This window comes from Mugil cephalus, chromosome 3 (assembly GCF_022458985.1).
Source record: "Mugil cephalus isolate CIBA_MC_2020 chromosome 3, CIBA_Mcephalus_1.1, whole genome shotgun sequence".
Taxonomy (NCBI): Eukaryota; Metazoa; Chordata; class Actinopteri; order Mugiliformes; family Mugilidae; genus Mugil; species Mugil cephalus.
The window spans coordinates 23,589,018-23,607,261 of NC_061772.1; the positions used below are offsets into that span (position 1 = coordinate 23,589,018).

General features: G+C 43.4%; 2 protein-coding genes across 2 annotated transcripts; both read right to left on the bottom strand.

Annotated features, from left to right (window-relative positions):
• Positions 1-295: 295 nt before the first annotated feature.
• Positions 296-6,819, bottom strand: si:dkey-163f14.6 (CUB and sushi domain-containing protein 1). The gene is made up of 10 exons (XM_047581078.1): positions 6,668-6,819; positions 6,414-6,587; positions 6,088-6,252; positions 4,056-4,967; positions 3,556-3,708; positions 2,525-2,647; positions 2,300-2,428; positions 1,399-1,611; positions 1,184-1,300; positions 296-798 (listed from the first exon to the last, which is right to left on the bottom strand). The coding sequence occupies exons 1-10, from the start codon at positions 6,714-6,716 to the stop codon at positions 644-646; spliced, it is 2,190 nt and encodes a 729-aa protein (XP_047437034.1). The 5' UTR covers positions 6,717-6,819; the 3' UTR covers positions 296-643.
• A 408-nt stretch (positions 6,820-7,227) lies between these two features.
• On the bottom strand, positions 7,228-18,106 carry ppef1 (protein phosphatase, EF-hand calcium binding domain 1). The gene is made up of 19 exons (XM_047580171.1): positions 17,762-18,106; positions 17,138-17,305; positions 16,156-16,188; positions 15,411-15,538; positions 15,243-15,303; positions 13,737-13,900; positions 13,535-13,649; positions 13,018-13,064; positions 12,725-12,891; positions 12,587-12,623; positions 12,325-12,474; positions 11,475-11,632; positions 11,154-11,394; positions 10,887-11,072; positions 10,664-10,806; positions 10,462-10,568; positions 9,636-9,799; positions 8,528-8,612; positions 7,228-8,432 (listed from the first exon to the last, which is right to left on the bottom strand). The coding sequence occupies exons 2-19, from the start codon at positions 17,190-17,192 to the stop codon at positions 8,206-8,208; spliced, it is 2,268 nt and encodes a 755-aa protein (XP_047436127.1). The 5' UTR covers positions 17,193-17,305; positions 17,762-18,106; the 3' UTR covers positions 7,228-8,205.
• Positions 18,107-18,244: the final 138 nt, after the last annotated feature.

Genomic DNA, 18,244 nt, shown 5'->3' on the forward strand with positions numbered 1-18,244 from the left:
CATGGATATACACCGATCAGCCACAACATTAAAACCACCGTCAGGAGTGGATGACATTGATCAACTTGTGACAATTCAGTGTTCTGCTGGGAAACTTTTAGACATGCCATTCATGTGGATGTTACTTAGAAAAACTGCTTATCTGTGAGAAGAGAAAAAAAAGCCATGAGAACCATGGCACAGGAAATGTATAAATTAAGAACAGCTGTGGAAAGTTATGAAGGAAAAAAAAACACTGTGGGACAGTTCACCAGGGAAGCGGCTGCAACTGATGACAGAAAAACCTCTACAGCTGTGGAGATTTCTAACCAACGTCAGTGACATAAGGGGCGACAGTAACACAGTTCACATGCAACAAGAAAAGCTTGGCTTGGTCCTGGCTGCTACAAGAATTAGCTTCTTAAAGAGAACAGCCTGTGATAATCCTGCATTAGGTCGATTATTTGTATGGAGGAGATGAGAAGGCACAAAAATTCTCAAAGCATTTATTGTTTAGTCGGACAAGAATAAGATACGGCGCAAGATATTAGTTTAATCCACCAATGCACGATAAAGCATTTCATTCACACTTTACATGGAATACAGAGACAGTTTGGAGTCCGATAAGACGTCCACTTCAGGGCTGACTGTGGTGTCTTGCGGCTCAGCCAGCAGAGTTTGCTGTTGTCCTCGGTAGACATTTCTTCCAGCTGTTGGAGGACAGGCGATGGGAGGCTGGGCAGGCACATTTATACCCTCCTCTTTGGTTCAAACACAAATGGGAACACCAGCCATTGTTCCTATCGCACTCATTAATGTCTGGATGAGAGGGGAGGAAGAGCACCTTTGAGTGTCTACACTAGCTTGTAGCGCTTGAACAAAAACTTGATGAGTGCAAAGAAGCACAAGTACATAATGGTAATGTTTTATATTTAATCAACTATCCTTACAAAACATTTTATGAGATTGCTTAAGAAAAAATAAATGCAGTGCATTGCTGCCATCTACTGTTTAGTTCTGGGTGTCAGTGTTGTTTTATGTCTGCAACTCTTACTAAAGCAGTGCAACCTTTAGTGGAGCACAAAGGGTAAAACAAACCATCAAAAACAGTAAAGAGGCTAATTTCAAACTATGATCGCCTCAAACATAGCAAGCTCATCTGGATCCCACATTATACTGTTGCAGATATTTGTGAGACACCGACCTTTACAGCGCTGTCCGTCTCTTTGGAGAGTGTATCCTCGGGGGCAGATGCAGTGGTGAGAGCCGGGCAGATTGAGGCACTGCCACTCACACACTTCCTCCTGGCACTCGTTTATATCTGTGGACGCAAATATAAATGAATATTTATTAAAATATTATTAAAATTAGGACACATGTCGTATTCTCAGTAGATGTATTTAATGTTTTTCCTTTTACCAACACACTCCTCCTCCAGAGTTTGTGCAGTTGAGTTCTCCAGTGTTGCTGCTGGCTGCCTGCGGTATCCAGACGGACACTCCGCAACGCAGCTGTGACCGTCTGGAGCTAAGATGCGCCCGTGTGTGCAGGAGCATCTGTACGACCCCGGTGAGTTGTGGCACTGCTCCATACATGGTCCAAGCCCCTGTTGAGCCGCACACTCGTCTATATCTGCAACAGATAAGGAAGTTAAAGAGGATGAACAGGCCAAAGTTAGTAATTTTTGCTGTTATATTAGGATATAATAAAAAGTGCTAATGCATGGCAAAGCTGGAGCAACAGTGTTTTTTTTTTTTTTTTTTTCAGCATAATACAAGTACTCACCACAGTCAAATCATAGGTCTTAGAAGATTTTATGAATTAGTTTTACTGTTGGTATTTTTCAGATAATTTGCTTCCAAAATCTTCCATTTTGAAGCTCTATTACGTTTTTTGTAGTGCTGACTGAAAGATAATGTCTTCGGCCTCCATTTATCCCTTTACTAAAATATGTTGGTTTCATGTTAATGTGTAGCCTATTTAAAAAGATTTAAGTATTTGGAGGAAAATTAAAATAAATAGAAAAAACGTCAAGATATTGCATTCTCTGTGCAGCACCTTCACAGACCCCCTGTTAAAGACCTATGCTTTAGTTTGCACTAGAGGAAATTCCATGACAATCCATGACACCTCATACAAACAGCAGTAAATCCAAAGTCTGGGGTTCACAAAGTCCTCATGATTCATCATCTGGGAACCATAAACGTGTTTCCAAATTCTGCTCCAGCCTGTGCTCTAGTTGTTGAGAATGTTTACGTCCGCAGCAAAGTGGTGAACTGGTAAATCAATGCTAGTGTTGGTATGGCAAATACCCTCCAACCTCGGCAGTGACCATCTGCAGTCGTGAGTCTGTAACCAGCAGGACACTGGCAGTGGAAGCTCCCGGGAGTGTTAACACAGCCGAACACGCAGCCCATAACAGCTGCAGGAAGCAGACACTCATCCACATCTGGAAAAGCAGAGAACAACGGTGTGTGTAGAGCAAAACACCGACGTAAATGGCAAAACCAGACGCACGTATAAATGCACGCGGCCGCTCACACACCTGCGCAAGAGGTCTGGTTTTGAGCCGGTTGGTAGCCGCTGTCGCAGCTGCACTTAAAGGAACCAAACGTGTTCGTGCATCTCTGCTGACACCGGTGCAGCCCCTCCGCACACTCGTCCAAATCTACAAACGCACAACAATGAGGTATTAAAGGGAGCGCAAACAATAGGCTGCTGCATGAATAGATTGCACAGCAGAAACAGTGTTTTACACAGAAAGGTGGACACGCGTTTTAATAAGAAGACACACATGGGAGTGCACAGTCTGGCAAAAACACAAGCGGCTCTGAGATGAAAGAAGGACAGCAGATGAAAGGTGGTCATCTCCCCCTGCCGCTCTGAATCACACTGGAATCTGAAATCTCCTTGATGTGTCTCCATGCCTGCTCGCTGCCGGTTTCGGCCTGTAATGAGCAAACCATAATGCAGATGTTCTCTTGCTTCCTGTTCCTCAGACAGGAAACAAGGACGCGCAGAAAGGCCTCGGAAAGCTTGTGCATCAGCTTTGTCTGGTAGAAACCTGAACCCGATGTTTCTTTGCACAAACCTTTCTCCGTTCATCATCTTGACATGAAAGGACAGTGCGGATGAAGCGTCGTCTTTTGAAACGTGGACCCCAACTGTCAGACAGGACAAGCCCTATTTCATTGTGGCGCAGTGAGTCACGACGACCGGATAGGACAATCTGTCAAATCAGGGGCGTCCGCTGACGTCTCTCGCAGATGACAGGCTGTCAGCGAGCAGGCACGCGTGTCTTCAAACAGCAGCAGCCAGCGCTCCAGTGCCGTCATAAATTTCACAGCTCACTTATGCTCATCTGTGAGCCGGGAAACATCACACACGCAGTGGTCGTTGGCTCACGTGTGAAGGAGATTCCCTGTTGTGCTGTAACACGCCTCAGTGCATGGCGCGTTGTTATTAGAAAGAGCCTGGGGCGACGTCCACAGAGCGTTCAGGAAGAGTGTAAAGATCACAGTGGCAGCTCAGGACTAAGAAGAAGAAGAAGAAGAAGAAGAAGAATTATGTGCTCACCTCGACACGTTCGTCTGTCATCCATTAAAGAGAATCCAGGTCGGCAACGGCACTGAGCTCCGGTCTGGGTCTGGTTGGAGCTCTGGTTGTAGTGTGGGGAGTGATAGCACAGCTGGGAGCAGCCTCCATTGTTAACTGAACACGGCGTCAACTCTGTAGAGTAGAAGAACATAAACTAACAGCTATTAAAGTGTTGCAGACTGAAAATAGACGGGACTCAACTGGAGCTGAATCAACCAATGTATCCATTCTGTTGAAGACTTTGGGTTTTGTAACATGTGACTTGGTCACTGTCATGCTCTGACAATTTAAACGGTGAAAAAATAATCATTACCCCCATTACTACCAATGGAATTCTGTGATACCACTGTGTAAAATGCTGCCTTTTCATTGCCATCTGTGCCTTTGTGAAACTCTGGTTAAAGGCCCCTAGATTTAATGTAAATGTTAAAATCAAATCAACATCTACAGCAATAAGATAATCCTTGAAGTCCACCTACCGAGGCAAACTGGTGTGGTTCCGCTCCAGGTGCCTCCCCGCTGGCAGTAGCTGTGTATGTCTCCATGAGCGAGTGTATATCTGGGATAGCAGGCGTACTGTATGTAATGTCTGTACTCTCCGGGTCCTGGATCCTCCACGTTACGAAAGTGGAAGGTGCCATGGGCGGGCACGGGCGGGTACGGACACACGGGTCGGTGGCTGAAGCTCGTGGAAGGAAAAGGCGTTCCAGGTGTGGAGTTCGTCGTGAGGTTGTGGCGTTCAGTCCAGGGAGATCTCGAATCCACAACGTGACTATTTAAAGGAAAGGTGACATTCGGACTTGAGGAAGCTGAGGCAGCGGGACGTGAAATGGGGGAAGGACTGGTGGGAATGGAATAAACAGAGGGAGGTGATGGAGACGTTTGAGCCTGTTGATGTTTGTCTGAAGTTGTTGCTACTACAGAGCGGGTCACATCATTCTGGGAAGTTGCAGTAGGCCTGACAGGAGCATGTGGCATGAAAGAAAATGTTGCTGGTTTTGTTCCTGACTCTAATAACATGGCAGATGAGACAGTAGTAGATAGATGGGATTTAAGGGCAAACGTTTGTGTAGCTTCATCCATTTTTTGTGACGCGTTTGCCTCTGAATCATGTCCCATGTTTCCCTTTTCCGGTCTTTCGCTTGCTGTCTGAGCTCGAGCCACACGATGATCCGCTTGGCCGTCGCCTTCATCTTTCAAACTGGGAATAGGCTTCTGTATGTGGGCTTTTGGGTTAGTTGTATTGCTGGACTCGCTGTTGTACTTTTGGGTTGGCGTTTGAGACAGGAGGCCAAATTTGAAGTCCACTCGATCATAATATGTCCTGAGGCCGTGGTGTGTGTTCAGCTTTGGCACAGTGACACCTGAAAACGAGCTCATCATGTCCGACTCTGGAGAGGAGAAGAAGTCTATTTATACAGCTTTTCTTTTTAATGGATGGCACTAATACATTGGTACCACAATATAAATTTTAAGGAATACACTTATCATCTGCACCACCCACATAATGAAGACTTACCTGAAAACCCAGTTGTATTCAACATGAAATTAATTTCCACACTCACTATGCTCTGGTGTCATTAACAGGCCTTTGGCAGCCATTCCCAAAATGGCCTGAATTTGACTGACTGACTGACTGTTTTTGTTTTGTTTTTTGTTTTTTCAAATCAAATAATCAAATCAAACTTTATTTATACAGCACTTTTCATCCCAAAAAAAAAAAAAAAAAATGCAACCCAAAGTGCTTCACACACCCGCTACCCCCACCCTTTCGCACACAGACACACACACCCTCACACCCATATAGGTTAATGAGAAATACCAGGACACAGAGGCTTGAGGCAAGAAGGTAGCTACATTTTTGGGGGGGCCCATTCATGGAGGGGCCCTTTTTTGGGGGGAAATCTTTGTTAAATTTGAAAAAAGTGTTCCAAAGATACTGAATTGTATTTTTTGATCTAAAAAATACAAATCATATGAGAACTGAAGTAAAAAAAAAAAAAAAAAACATCCGTCACAAAACACGTTTTGTTTTTGCATTAAAAACAAAACAAACAAACAAAAAAAACAATCGATTTTTCTATTATTCCATAAATCAGGCTTCATGGTGTTCTTCATGGTTAGACTGCACAAAAACACACTTTTGTGGGGGTTGTGTTGCGAATCAAAAAGCAGAAACACAACAATATCATCGTTACACTGTAAAAATTACATTACTAGAAAGGAGCAAAATATTCTTATATTCAATCTAATCATCTTGTATTAAGAAAAAAAATCTGCCAATGGGTTAGACTTTTTTGCTAGACATAAATTCTTAAAATAAGCTCAAAGTTATTAAAATAATCAAAGTTCTTCTCTCTGAACAGAATATAAAATGTATTTCTTTGATACAGGGATTTATTTGCTTTCCTGAAATTCTTTTTTTGCAGTGTACTCTCTGAAAATATAGCACCGACCTACTGTAAATTGCTTTCCCCCATCTCATTTTTTTTTTTTTTTAGGCAGACTCACCTTTACATGCTGGCTTCGTGCCATTCCAGGTGCGGCCATTACAGTATAACATTGAGGGCCCGCGTAACCGAAAGCCACTGTCACAGCTGAACCCCGCCCAGGAGCCGTCCTCATTCATGCTGCTCATCCCGTGGCTGAGGGGCCCCGGGTGAGGGCACCCAGAGCCTGGCAGAGGAGGGGAAATCATAAAAAGTGAGTTGAATTCATTGTCCTAGTCTAAATATCTTTGGTTAAATTTAAATCCGTCCAAAGAATAGAAAAAAAACAGAAGCTGAGATCCTACGATGAAAGGTTTATGGTACACGCTGCTGAATGAAGCTCCTCACCAACACAGACAGGCGGGTCGCGGGACCAGTGTCCAGACACACAGCTGTTGGTTTTATATCCGTGGAGCTTGTATCCAGGATGACAGCGGAAGACCACCAGCAACCCACCGTAACGGAAGAACGTCTGGCCGTTGTCCAGGTGTCTAAAACCGCTGCATCCCTCTCCTCCACACACTGTATACAGTTTGAGTAAAAGATGTTGCCTAAGAAACAGTTTCTTTAAAGCAGTTTCTTTTAAAAAAAGAAAGAAATACCTGAAGCCTGGTACCAGACCAGAGCAACCAGAGCGGCCAGGATCTCCATCCAAGCTCCCGTCTGGATGTGTCCTCAGGATGAAACTCTGACCTACAGAGATGAGGCTGAGCACAGGAGGGGAACTTGATGCAGAGGAAGTGGGTAGATTATGAGATACTTTAAACTGAGGGGAGGGGATTACTACAGGCGGAAGCACGTGGGGGAGAAGTTAGGGAGGAATGGGTAAGGTGGTGCGTAAGATAAACACTCTGACAGATGGATAAGCAGGATTCAGGGGAGATGCTCTTTTTGCCTGTAGATACCAGCTTTGTTTCATTTGAACATATAAAGCGACACCTCCCATTTGTCTGTCACCTTGTTCTGCTTTTGCCTCTCAGTGTGCACACATGTGTTTTCAAACAGGGAGTGGAGGAGCACATGTGGACAGCTTCAGTAAAACCTGAGCCCATTACTTACCCTGGCTGTCAGGAAGCCTGGGCCTGTTTAATGGCTCTCACATTTTTGTAATTATAGTGGAGTGGAGCAGCATATGAACACAAACTGAAACACACATACACTCTTTTTTAAATAAAGCTGTTTTATTCCTTTTTGGTAAACAGCTGAGCACAAAACAACTAAAATGCATACTTTAGCGGCAGCATGATGTTAGAAAATCTAGCTTTTAATCATTAATACTTGTAAAACTACATATAACCACAGATCTACCATGTAGAGGCTAAGTGCAATCCAAAAAAACAAGTCTAGTACATATTCTACTTTCATGAATCTCATAATGTGCAGTTTTTGCTGGGATTGTCAGCAATGTGCAAACTAGAGATCAGCTCTGAATAAAACTTGGTCTAGTACAACACTTTGTTGATCTTAGTGCTAAAAATTCATTCTTTAATACATAGGTCATGAAACCGCGGGGTCCACGGAGGTACCGCAATATATATATATAATTTTCCCCAACAAATTTAAATTTCTTTAAATACACATTAACATGAATCCAACATATTTTAGTAAAGGGATAAGGGATAGCTTAATATTGAATGCAAAATGATGATAATAATAATGTATATTTATAAATAGCACTAGTTTAACACATATAATAGAACACATCAGTTGGGGTCCTCGGTCTGAAAAACGTTGAAAAGCTCTGCTATAATATATATAGTTTACATCATAAAAGCAGAATTGATGACAGCAAATTTGTACTGGATTAAAGAACTAATCCAGAGTTATTTTCAACGAGGACGTTTAAAGCTGGTGTGAGAAGCAATAGACATTTAATCAAACTGCTCCTGAAGCCTTGAGGCCTGTTAAAGATTATTATGGTTGAGCTTTTTCTAGCACAGCTTTCATTTTGTCCAATTGCAAGGATTTGTGTTCATCTCTGTGCTCACGACATCCGTCTTCTGCAAAACACACGTCCTTCCATCCAGTAGTTGTCATGATGATTCACAATGAGCTGAAATCTCAAGTTAAAGCTCAAGCTTAAGTTACGCCGCCGCGCTCGTGCTTCTCCCCGTTAGTTACTTCCATAGTTAAATACTCGTCATGAATACTTCTCTCCATCCATCTTTTCGCCGAGTTGCTGATCCTTGCCGTCCAGTTTGTGCACCACTCTGAAGGCCTCTAGAAACTCGGTGAAGTCAATACTGCCGTCCTTATTGAAGTCAATACTCCGGGCCAGGTCGTCGATGGCCCTGTCGTCAATGGCGACGCCCAGGTGAGCGCTGAAAAGGCGCCAGGTGTGACGAAACTCCTCGATGGAGATCAGACCTTAAAAAGCAAAACATCGCCCGCAAGATTAATTATGAATTAGTTTTGATATGATCGTCAAAGAGATTTCTTTTTCCCCATTACTATTTATTTACCAGAATGGTCTTTGTCTATGATGTTGAAGATAATCTCAATGTCTGTCCTGTATCTGAACAGAGTTTCAGCCAAGTTTGGAGTGACCTGAAAAGAGAGGAAGGTAAAAGAGACAGTAAACAATCACTCATTGTATTAGCGATAGTACAGTAAATATAAATAATAAATCAATAATAATAAAGTCAATACAGTGCAAAGAAAAGTGTACTAAAGAACTGTGTTTAGGATGTAACTAGTCTGGATGTAGCTGAATGTGGAGAAAGGGTGAGACCAGAGAAACTGCAAGCAAAAATACGACTAAATAAATTGAATACAACAACCATCAGACATCAGGCTTCACCTTAATGGAAAAAAATGAAAAGAAAACGTTTTATTCTGCACCAATAAGTGCAGAAAGTTAATAAGAAAGTTAATATATGACTTAATCTTTTTTAACAAATGTCAAAAAGTAAAAAAAAGATTCACAAGATGAACACTCAGATAAATTCAGCCTTGTGTCATAAAGTCTAATTTTTAGTCTGAATATTGTTCCAGAGACATGTACGTTAAACAGAAGTTAATCATAAAGAGCAACAAAACAGCTGGTTTTGTATGAATCAAATAACATATTTTTTCTGGTTAATTCTTTTTCCATATACTAAAAGATGAAAGGTAAAGCTTTTTTTTTTTTGACTGAAAATCAAATAATATTTTAATTGATGTTACTGTTTAAAACTAAACCTTAAACACCAAAGAGTCCACAGACCCCCTCAACCTACAAATTCCCGTTCCCTTTCCCGTCTCGTTTTTATAAATCCCTTGTCGGAAAACTTTGCGCACAACCTGTTGTGTAGTCTGTTGTTGTGGATTCCTGGACACGCTGAGTTTAACGATGATTAAAATACAATAAGGAAAATCCTTTCACGTGTTCTGCCTCTATTCCTCTCTACTGAACCGTTTCTGCTGCTTCACTCTCTTTAGTCATGTTTATTTTCCCAGGATGTCAAAATCAGAACCAAATACCCGTTATTTAAATTCATTGCAGTCTTCTTACGCAGTGTTGCTGTTGAGGAATAAAACTAAAAGGCTTCCCTCTGCGTCCCTCTGGTTTTTGGAAAAGTACTCAAGTACCTGCGGCAGAGGAATGCCCGGCCCCATGTCCTCGAAGCACGACTGATACTCTACGCTGCCATCTGGTGCCAGACGGGCTAAGTGTGGGCGAAGCGTTCTCCATGGAAGGTCCAGTCTCAGAACAGACTCCAACACCTGAGCCCACTCACTGACCGACACACTACCTGGAAAAAAAGATACTTATCAAACTCAATTCAAACACTTCGATGTGAAGCAATTGTAAAAGTTCAAAAATTTGAATTACGCTAACTTAAAGACGTTAAAAACGAAGTGCAGAAGCTATAGCTTATACACCGAGCAGCCACAACATTATGACCACTGACAGAAGTAAATAACACTGACCATCTTCTGTTCTGCTGGGAAACTTTTTAGACCTGGCTTTCATTTGTGTGGTTGTTACTTAGACATGCAGCACCCACCCCATAGCAATGACACTCCTTAATGGATGCAGCCTGACACAGACACACACATCCAAACAAAAAAAAAAACATATAAAACAGCACAAGGTGTTGACCTGGCCTCCAAATTCACTAGATCCCAAACTGACCAAGTATCTGTGGGATGATCCCATCAACCCATAGGACCCAAAGACCCCCACTAACAATATCCCTCAGAAGGCCCATGTTAACTCTGTGACGAGTCACAGCTGTTTTTGAGGCACAAGGGAAACCTACGCAATTTTGCAAAGGTGGTCATAATGTTTTGCCTGATCGGTGTAAGTAAATTAATTCAATAAATACGACACAGTCAAGTGCAACTAACAGCTACACATGTCAACCGGCATATAATGCCTATAAACAAAGGAAACAGGTTGAGAAGAGAGCACCGGTGTAATTCTGGTCGTACTGCTGGAAGCCCGTCATCAGCTCAGAGCGATGGGCGAACAGCTTCTCCTTTAAGGCCCTGAGGGCGGAGCCTTCAGCAGCTCGTACTCTGCAGACACAAAGGCAAACGAGACCACGCCGTCAATCGACTAAATGTCCCGGTCGTTACAGTGCCACTAAGGCTCCGTTTCACTCACGCTGTACCTCTGTGTCAGGGTCAGTTTGCGAGTTGTGCGGCTGACTTGGTACTGGTAGAAGCGAGGGACCAGTTCTCTGCCCAGTTTGATGTAGGCGCCACGGTTGCTTCCCTCCTCGTAGTAGTTTGACGCGGAGAAGATGGTGATGACCTAAACATTCACACAGATTTATCTCTCCGGGCGCAAACGTGTTCAGACCTTTTGAATCACTTCTAGTGCATCCGGTCTACCTGTCCATTGTGGCACAGCTCATATCCCTCCTGTTTGCATTCGTGGGAGCGGATGAGCAGCTGGAGTCCGTGCTGGAGCAGCAGCTTCTGGGTGATGTCGGGCCCAAAGTAGCAGCCCCCGCCTCTGAATGTGTTGGGGGTGCAGCCGTCTTGGGTTTTGGGGTCGCTCCACAGTATGTCCACTATCTGCCGGAGAGAAAAGCAGGCGATTGTGATGAAGAAGATGGGTTACACTTTGGTAATTTCCACTAAATGCATTCTTCTGACCTGCTTCCATTCTTGTTCGTGCTGCGGAGGTGACGGAGGGGGAATAGAGGACAAAGAGTCCAGGAAAGGCACTTGAAGGATATTGACAGAGTAAGGCATGCAGGGAGAAGACGGGCACGGACGTGGCGAGAGGCAGGATGGAGTCCGAGGCGAGCAGAGCGAAGAGGAGGACGAGGACGAGGAGGAGGAAGACGTCGTGGAGGTGGCGCTGTCTTGTCGGCTCAGCCCACAGCGCCTCTTTCTGCAGAAAACAATAGAGAGATGGCATCTCTTAAAACGCATGGCGACATCTGCAAATGCAAATGCGTGGTGCTGTCAGACCTCGGGTTGGGGGTTCTTTGGTTCCTGCTGTGGCTGCGGCTGCTGCTGGGACGAGAGCCGTCTGTGGATCTCATCCTCTTGGTCTTTGGTTGTCTGTAGGACTGACCAATGTCCAGCTGCTCCAAGCTCCGTCTGGGAAACCTCAGTGCAGACTTCACCTTTGAATATGGGAGAAGACAAGACAAAAGTAAAGTGAGAAACAGGTAATGTGCAGTATACTGTCCCCGTAGTCCTCTGCAAATACCAAGTCTTAACTTTTTCACCTTTTATATGTGCATGTTACCAAGCTCTAGGGTCTATTATTCAAAAACCCAACAATAAAATGGTACCCCGATCAAGCATAACAGTATGACCACCTGTCTACTATTTTAAGTTGCAGGTTTTACTTGCTGGTAGTTGGGGGCCTTTGGGTCCTATGGGTTGAGAGGAGGGGTCTCTATGGATCAGACTTGTTCCAGTGCATCCCACAGACACTTGATAAGTTAGGGATCTGGGATCTGTTTTTTCATTTCATTTGAGTTTGTGTCTGTGTCAGGCTGCATCCTGCTGGGGATGGCTGCTGAGTATCACTGCTATGGAGTGGGGGTGTCTGGTCTGGTCTGGTCTACGGTGGTGCTACATGTCTAAGTGACATCAACACGAATGCCATATCTGAAGTCACAAGATGATTAATGTTGTTTAGTTCTTCTGTTTGTGGTTTTAATGTTGTGGCTGATCAGTGTATGTGGCTAACTAATAATTACATTCATGTTTTGTGGCTGTCAGCATTTAAAAACATATGTTTTCTGGCCCTTAGTGACTATAACCTGTCACTGCAGCAACAAGGGCCCAGATACCTGCTGTGACTGACCTTGTGCCTCTCTATTGAACTGAGGAAGTCCAGGTCAGTTTCGTCTGAAATCCCTCCGTGAACAATCAGGATTTTTCCGTCAATTACCGTAGCGACTGGCAGGAGACTGAAAACGTCCTGAAATAGTTGGAGGATCTCACGACCATGAATCTGCAGACAGTCACACACAGTCAGAAGAATAAAGGAATTCATTTTGGTCCTACTGGTGAGATTACCACCGATCTGAAGAGCGTGCAACAAAACACCAGAATGTCGAATGCACCTTATACTTCTGCATGACTTCTTTTGTGAACCCATATCTGAAAAAAAGTACAGAAACACATAAAATATTCTAATTCCGTGTCCATGTTCTGGACGTGTGGATAATATAAAAATAATTTCTCCTCTTTTTCCTGCTTACCTGAGGTTCATTATGTGGTCTTCGTGGTTTCCTCGGTTCAGGTGCATGTAGTCAGGGTAGAGCAGAAGGTAGGCGAACAGGAGGATGACCACTTCAACTGACTTTTTCCCACGGTCCACAAAGTCCCCGTTGAACACGTACGGTGTCTCCGCCGAGGGAAGCCCGTTCTGGAACAAAAGCAACACACACGTGCTACTTTATTTCAAATTCTTGAAAATAAATTCAGATGTATGTGCGTGAAACAGTTTGCTTCGGCGAAAGTAGGATGTGATGTTGTAGAAACAACAACGTACCTTATAAAATATAAGCAGTAGGTCGTCAAGTCGTCCGTGCAGATCGCCTGCGCCAAACGAAATATCACAGCAACGGGAGATAAGAAATCATCATCAATGTCTTGTTTGATCTGTGAAATCCCTTAATCGTATGAAAACTGGACGGTGCATTGCTCCACCTTGGCCATCAGTGTGTGTGTGTTTGTTTTTAATCATGAGTATTCTTGAGTTTAATGAGATGCAACTCTGTAGTAGGAGGCAGCTGTGTAAGCAGAGTCAAGGGCCTGATCAGTGTGCAAACAAACAAGACCCTCCTTTCTTGGAAAGCTGCCATTAAGATACAAACTACTGCATTCAAAAACACACAGCGACCATTTAACCAGCAAGCAGGCCATTCACTCATTCACCCAGTGCACTGTGCAAAATAGCAAGGGAATGGGATGAAGTTTAACGGCAGCAAAACACTGCAGCGAAACTAAATTTCTGAAAAACAGCAAATCTTAAATTAGCGTGTGAAACTGAGACTGTGTCCACCCACCACATACAGTGATCTCTTTGGTGTAGGATGTTGACAAGTGAATGATGTTCGGCATCTGCTTGAGGAGCTTTTTGGTCTCGTACAGCAGCTGCAGAACATATCTGGCGTGTAGAGTCTGCACGGGAGAGAGGGAATCAGTTCCCGAAATCTAAAGAAACAACACGTGAAAGTCTGCAAATCAAAAGGCCGACGCCTGATGCACCTGCTGCTCCTTAAATGCACTCAGGAGAGAGTTTGTATCGGAGATGGAGAGGGGGAAGGATATTCGGGGCCCGGCGTACGACTCTGGAACGGGGATCAAGTTGTAGCAGGTCTCTCGGTCCAACCAGGGGTCGACCACTGGGTCCAGCAGCTGGGAGATCAAATCTAATGGACACAGGAATATAAAGACTCCTTTTTGATTATGTCTTTTATATTGAGTTCAAATGAAAACTAAAATAAATAAAATTTATTTTATTTACTAAAATTTTATGAACTAAAATAAATAAAATTAATTTTAGTTTTCACGCCGAGTACTTAAAGGCCTTACAAACAACAACAACAAATCGTGGCAATCATGAATAATGATGACCTAACCCTTCTCACAGATCTCCAACATCAGACAGTGATCAATAAAAAAGGGGACGCCCTCACTCAAATGGAGGGTCTGAGCTTATTCATACCAATAAACTCTGACATTTGGGGAAATTAAAATAAATAAAAAAATCCACAACAATGCACAGCCAACGCTCATGGTTTCGAGTGCAAGAAACACGTTAAATACTGCAGTGTTTTGATCCATCATGGTTTGTTCTTTCAGGCCTGATGATGTAGTGGACCGACTCCACGTCTGTACATATGGAATAAAAACTATTCATGGTTTGTGTTGTTTTCTTTGATTGTGGAAAACACCAGTGTTTCTTACAATAAGCAGCCTGACACAACATTGCCTCCTGCTCTGAGCGACCTCCCCGAGTTGCATTAAAAAAGCCCACTCCAATACGCTAATTAAAAACCAATGGCCTCTAATTTATGCGAACAAACAAGGCAGGAGCACACATGTACCTACAGGCCCAGTTCTCTTTTGTATGTCTGTTGTCTAATTCATGTTTTTTTTAAATGTCATTAGTTCTGTGTCATACGCACAAAACACAAAACAATACCGAGCGAACCGAGTCGAACCTCTTTGCGTCTCTGCGCGACGACTCAACGTAAAGCCCGTGAAGAAAGAGGATGCTGGGCGACAATAAGCAGTAAGGGCTGACCTGAGGATTAGCTTGTCAATGAAGCATTATGCTTTTTTAGCTGGATGAGTGGATCAATACACACTTCAGCCACAGCTGCTTCAGAGCAACACACCAACACACTGGCCTCCACATTCACAGTTGTTGCCAAGCAACAGGGTATACGAAATGGGTTTTGTGATCTGGACCAAGATACAGGGGCATTTAATACGAGAATACCAACAGCTCATGATAAACACAAAATTACCACCTGTGTTTATAGTTAGATAGTCTTCACATCAAATAAAAAAAAAACTGAAGTTCTCACTTCTAAAATGTGTTTTTGTTTTTTGATAGAGTAATGAGATGTCCTGCTTATAGAAACACATCTATATGGATCCACAATTATAAAATGTTGCATGACTTATATTACCTTGACATTTCCAGTTTTAAAACCCGTGTTTTAAACACATTTAACAGGATACGGGAGTATTTTGGTTCCTTACCTGGCCCGTTTCCATTCAGCTGAGTGAAGTTGTCCAGCATGAAACTGAAGAAGCTGGAGAGCTGAGCAAAGATAAAAAAAAACAAAAAAAAAACAGTTTAAGCCTTAGGATGAGACATACAAACCGTATGTGTTTGAAGAAAGAGAAAAGTCCAATACTGAGAGACACCTGTAGCTGGTCCTGTTCTCCGGCATATTCAATGGACTGAAAGATGTTCCAGGTGTACCTGCGTCTCATCTCAAGACGGGCCATGTAGCGCCGATACCAACGCTGGATCAAAACGGCTGCTTTCATAGCTACAGATAAAAACCAGCGGTTATGTATCGTTTGCAGACGTGTTTCAAGGTGTCACAGGTCATGTCAATACAAATCTAATAAAAACTCAAGATACAGATGAATACACATACACCGATCAGGCATAACATCATGACCACCTTCCTAAAGTTGTGTAGGTCTGACTTGTGCCTCCAAAACAGTTGTGACTCATCAGAGTATGGACATGGGTCTTCTAAGGGGGTCCTGTGGTGTCTGGCAACAGAATGCTGTTAGCGGGGGCCTTTGGGTCCTATGGATTGAAGGGAGGGGAATTTGGAGGCCAGGTCAACACCTTGTGATGTTTTTCATGTTTTTTTTAAGGTGTTCCTAAACCGCTTTGCTGTGTGTGCCCTTTATCAGGCTGCATCCTACTGCCGCCATCTATTGTGTCATTGCTATGGGGTGGGGGTCTCTGGCCTTGTCTAGGTGGGTGGCACATGTTTAAGTAACGTCCACATGAATACCAGGTCAAAAGGTTTCCCACACTGGATTGTCACGAGATGGGTCAACGTTATTTACTTCTGCCGTCTGTGGTTTTAATGTTGTGGCTGATCGATGTACGCCACCAACTGATCTTAAAATAGAAGCAGGGGCTTACTCAGAGCCGGGCTGGGAGCCTTAACAGTCTCATCTGCGAGAAGAAAAATAACACAATTCAGCAGAAGAAACTAGTGATTTCATAAAACGATGTGCAATGGAACACATACACAGTCACGCACGCATTCAATGAGATAACAAGACACTGGGGGATGGCATGTGCAACAGTGGGACTGGAAAAAAAAGTCTAAGCAAATTAAAGAAATAAAGCTCGGGAGTAGCAGCACTCATTAAATGCAGGAGGGAAGACAGGCTGCGAAGAACGAAGAGCACCACCTGTCAAACATCTGCGCGTGTCGACAACAAGTTGGGGGGGGGGGGGTGTACGACTGCTGAAATTAATTATCAACGATGTGCTACGCGGTGTGAAAGATGAGTAAAAATATTAAACCGTAGTGGTGGCGCCATGACTACTCCTGGAGCACTTCCTAATGAGGCTACGAGACACTTAACATCATCCAGAATTTATCATGTTAAGGTTAATGGGAGTGAACCTAGTGATTATTCTCATGACTAATTAGTCAGAAATAATGTTCATACATTAAACTGAAGAAAAAAAAACGTTTGGCAAATTCATTTAGTTCGTTTCAGGTTTTAAAATGGCTTCACTGTGATTTGTGTGATAAATCAAAGCCCATGTGCTCAGGCAGAAATAGGTTTAACACCGTGTTCTGTTTTATTAGGTTTTTTGCTAATCATTACCTCTGTGCTCCAATTAGTATCTAACACTTATGGTCTATTTGTGCTCAGCTCCTCTGCCCACAGACCAGGTGTATGAACATAATGGCTCTAATTAGACGGCGCTGTGCGTCTCTTCACACCTTTCTCTGGGACGACGACGTTCCAGTTGATAGAAAAAGAACATCATGAGTCAGCCCTGGATGGATTGGAGGTACCAATGATAATAATAATAATAATAATAATAATAATAATAATAATAATGTGTGTGTGCACTTAAGTGTAAATCAGACACAAGTCTTCACCTGCTTCAGCTCTCTTCACTTGCGTCTCCGTGGCGACAGAGGTGCCACATCCCATGTTCAACTGGGATGTTCAACAGAGGCGGCGGGGGGTCACATGAGTCCTTTCTTGCCAGGCTGGTGGGAGTGTGTCACATTTAGCCAGTGGCATGTGACTGCTGCAGGGGGCATCTGAAAAGTGAGATGTGAAGCAGAGAATTTCTGGAAGGATGTTCTCCAAATTAGAAACACTTTCCTAAAGAAAAGGCTTTATTTTGGTTGGTCTGTTTCCCAGTAACAAGCCTTCACCTCTATATCCAAACTCTATGCAGATGTTCTAGTTGAACCTACAACTCAACTACTTGACTTAGATCCAATACATTAAAATCAAAAGACTTCAATGAAGCAACTGATCACTAACAGTACAACAACAACAGCATCAAGGGAATTAACCTTGTAAATGGTCGCATATTAGATCAGGCCCGTTATTATAATAAACTGATCAGGGTAACGAGTAATGTGGAGGAAACGGATCAAACTTCAAATAAAATGTTGCTTTTCGTGCGTCACCTTCTGGCTGTGCTTCACGTTTCGACGGCGAGCTTATTTTTACGCATCCGGTGGAAGTAAAGCATCAATGGTTCCTACCTGCAGGTTGAATCCGCGCGATCCGAGAAATCATGAATGAGGCATGGGGGATTTTTTGATACGATAACAACAACAAAAAACTTGCGTCGAAGCTGCAGGTGAAGGCTGCCCCTCTTGTCCTCTTAATGGCTGTTTGGAGAAATTTGAACGTAAAACAAAAGGGTGAGATATTGGAGCGTTTCCAGTGAAGCTGCGGAAGCAGCTGCTGCGGGAGGAGAGCTCAGGATTCACGGAGGAGGAGGCGGGTGGATTGAAAGCAGAACCCAATTGGAGGGGACGCCCCTGTTCCACCCACGCTGTGTTGTTCCTCCTGAAGTATGTCCAAGGTAAATGTCGCCTATTTCTAAGCTTCCCACTGACTTTGCTGCAAGTGTTTAGCGACCAAGCCACTTACGCATGAGCACTTGGATACATCCTTCCTAAAAGGAGAGTCTTCACTTTTGGGGCCCTCAAAATAAATATTTTTTTCCCAAGCACTTTCAG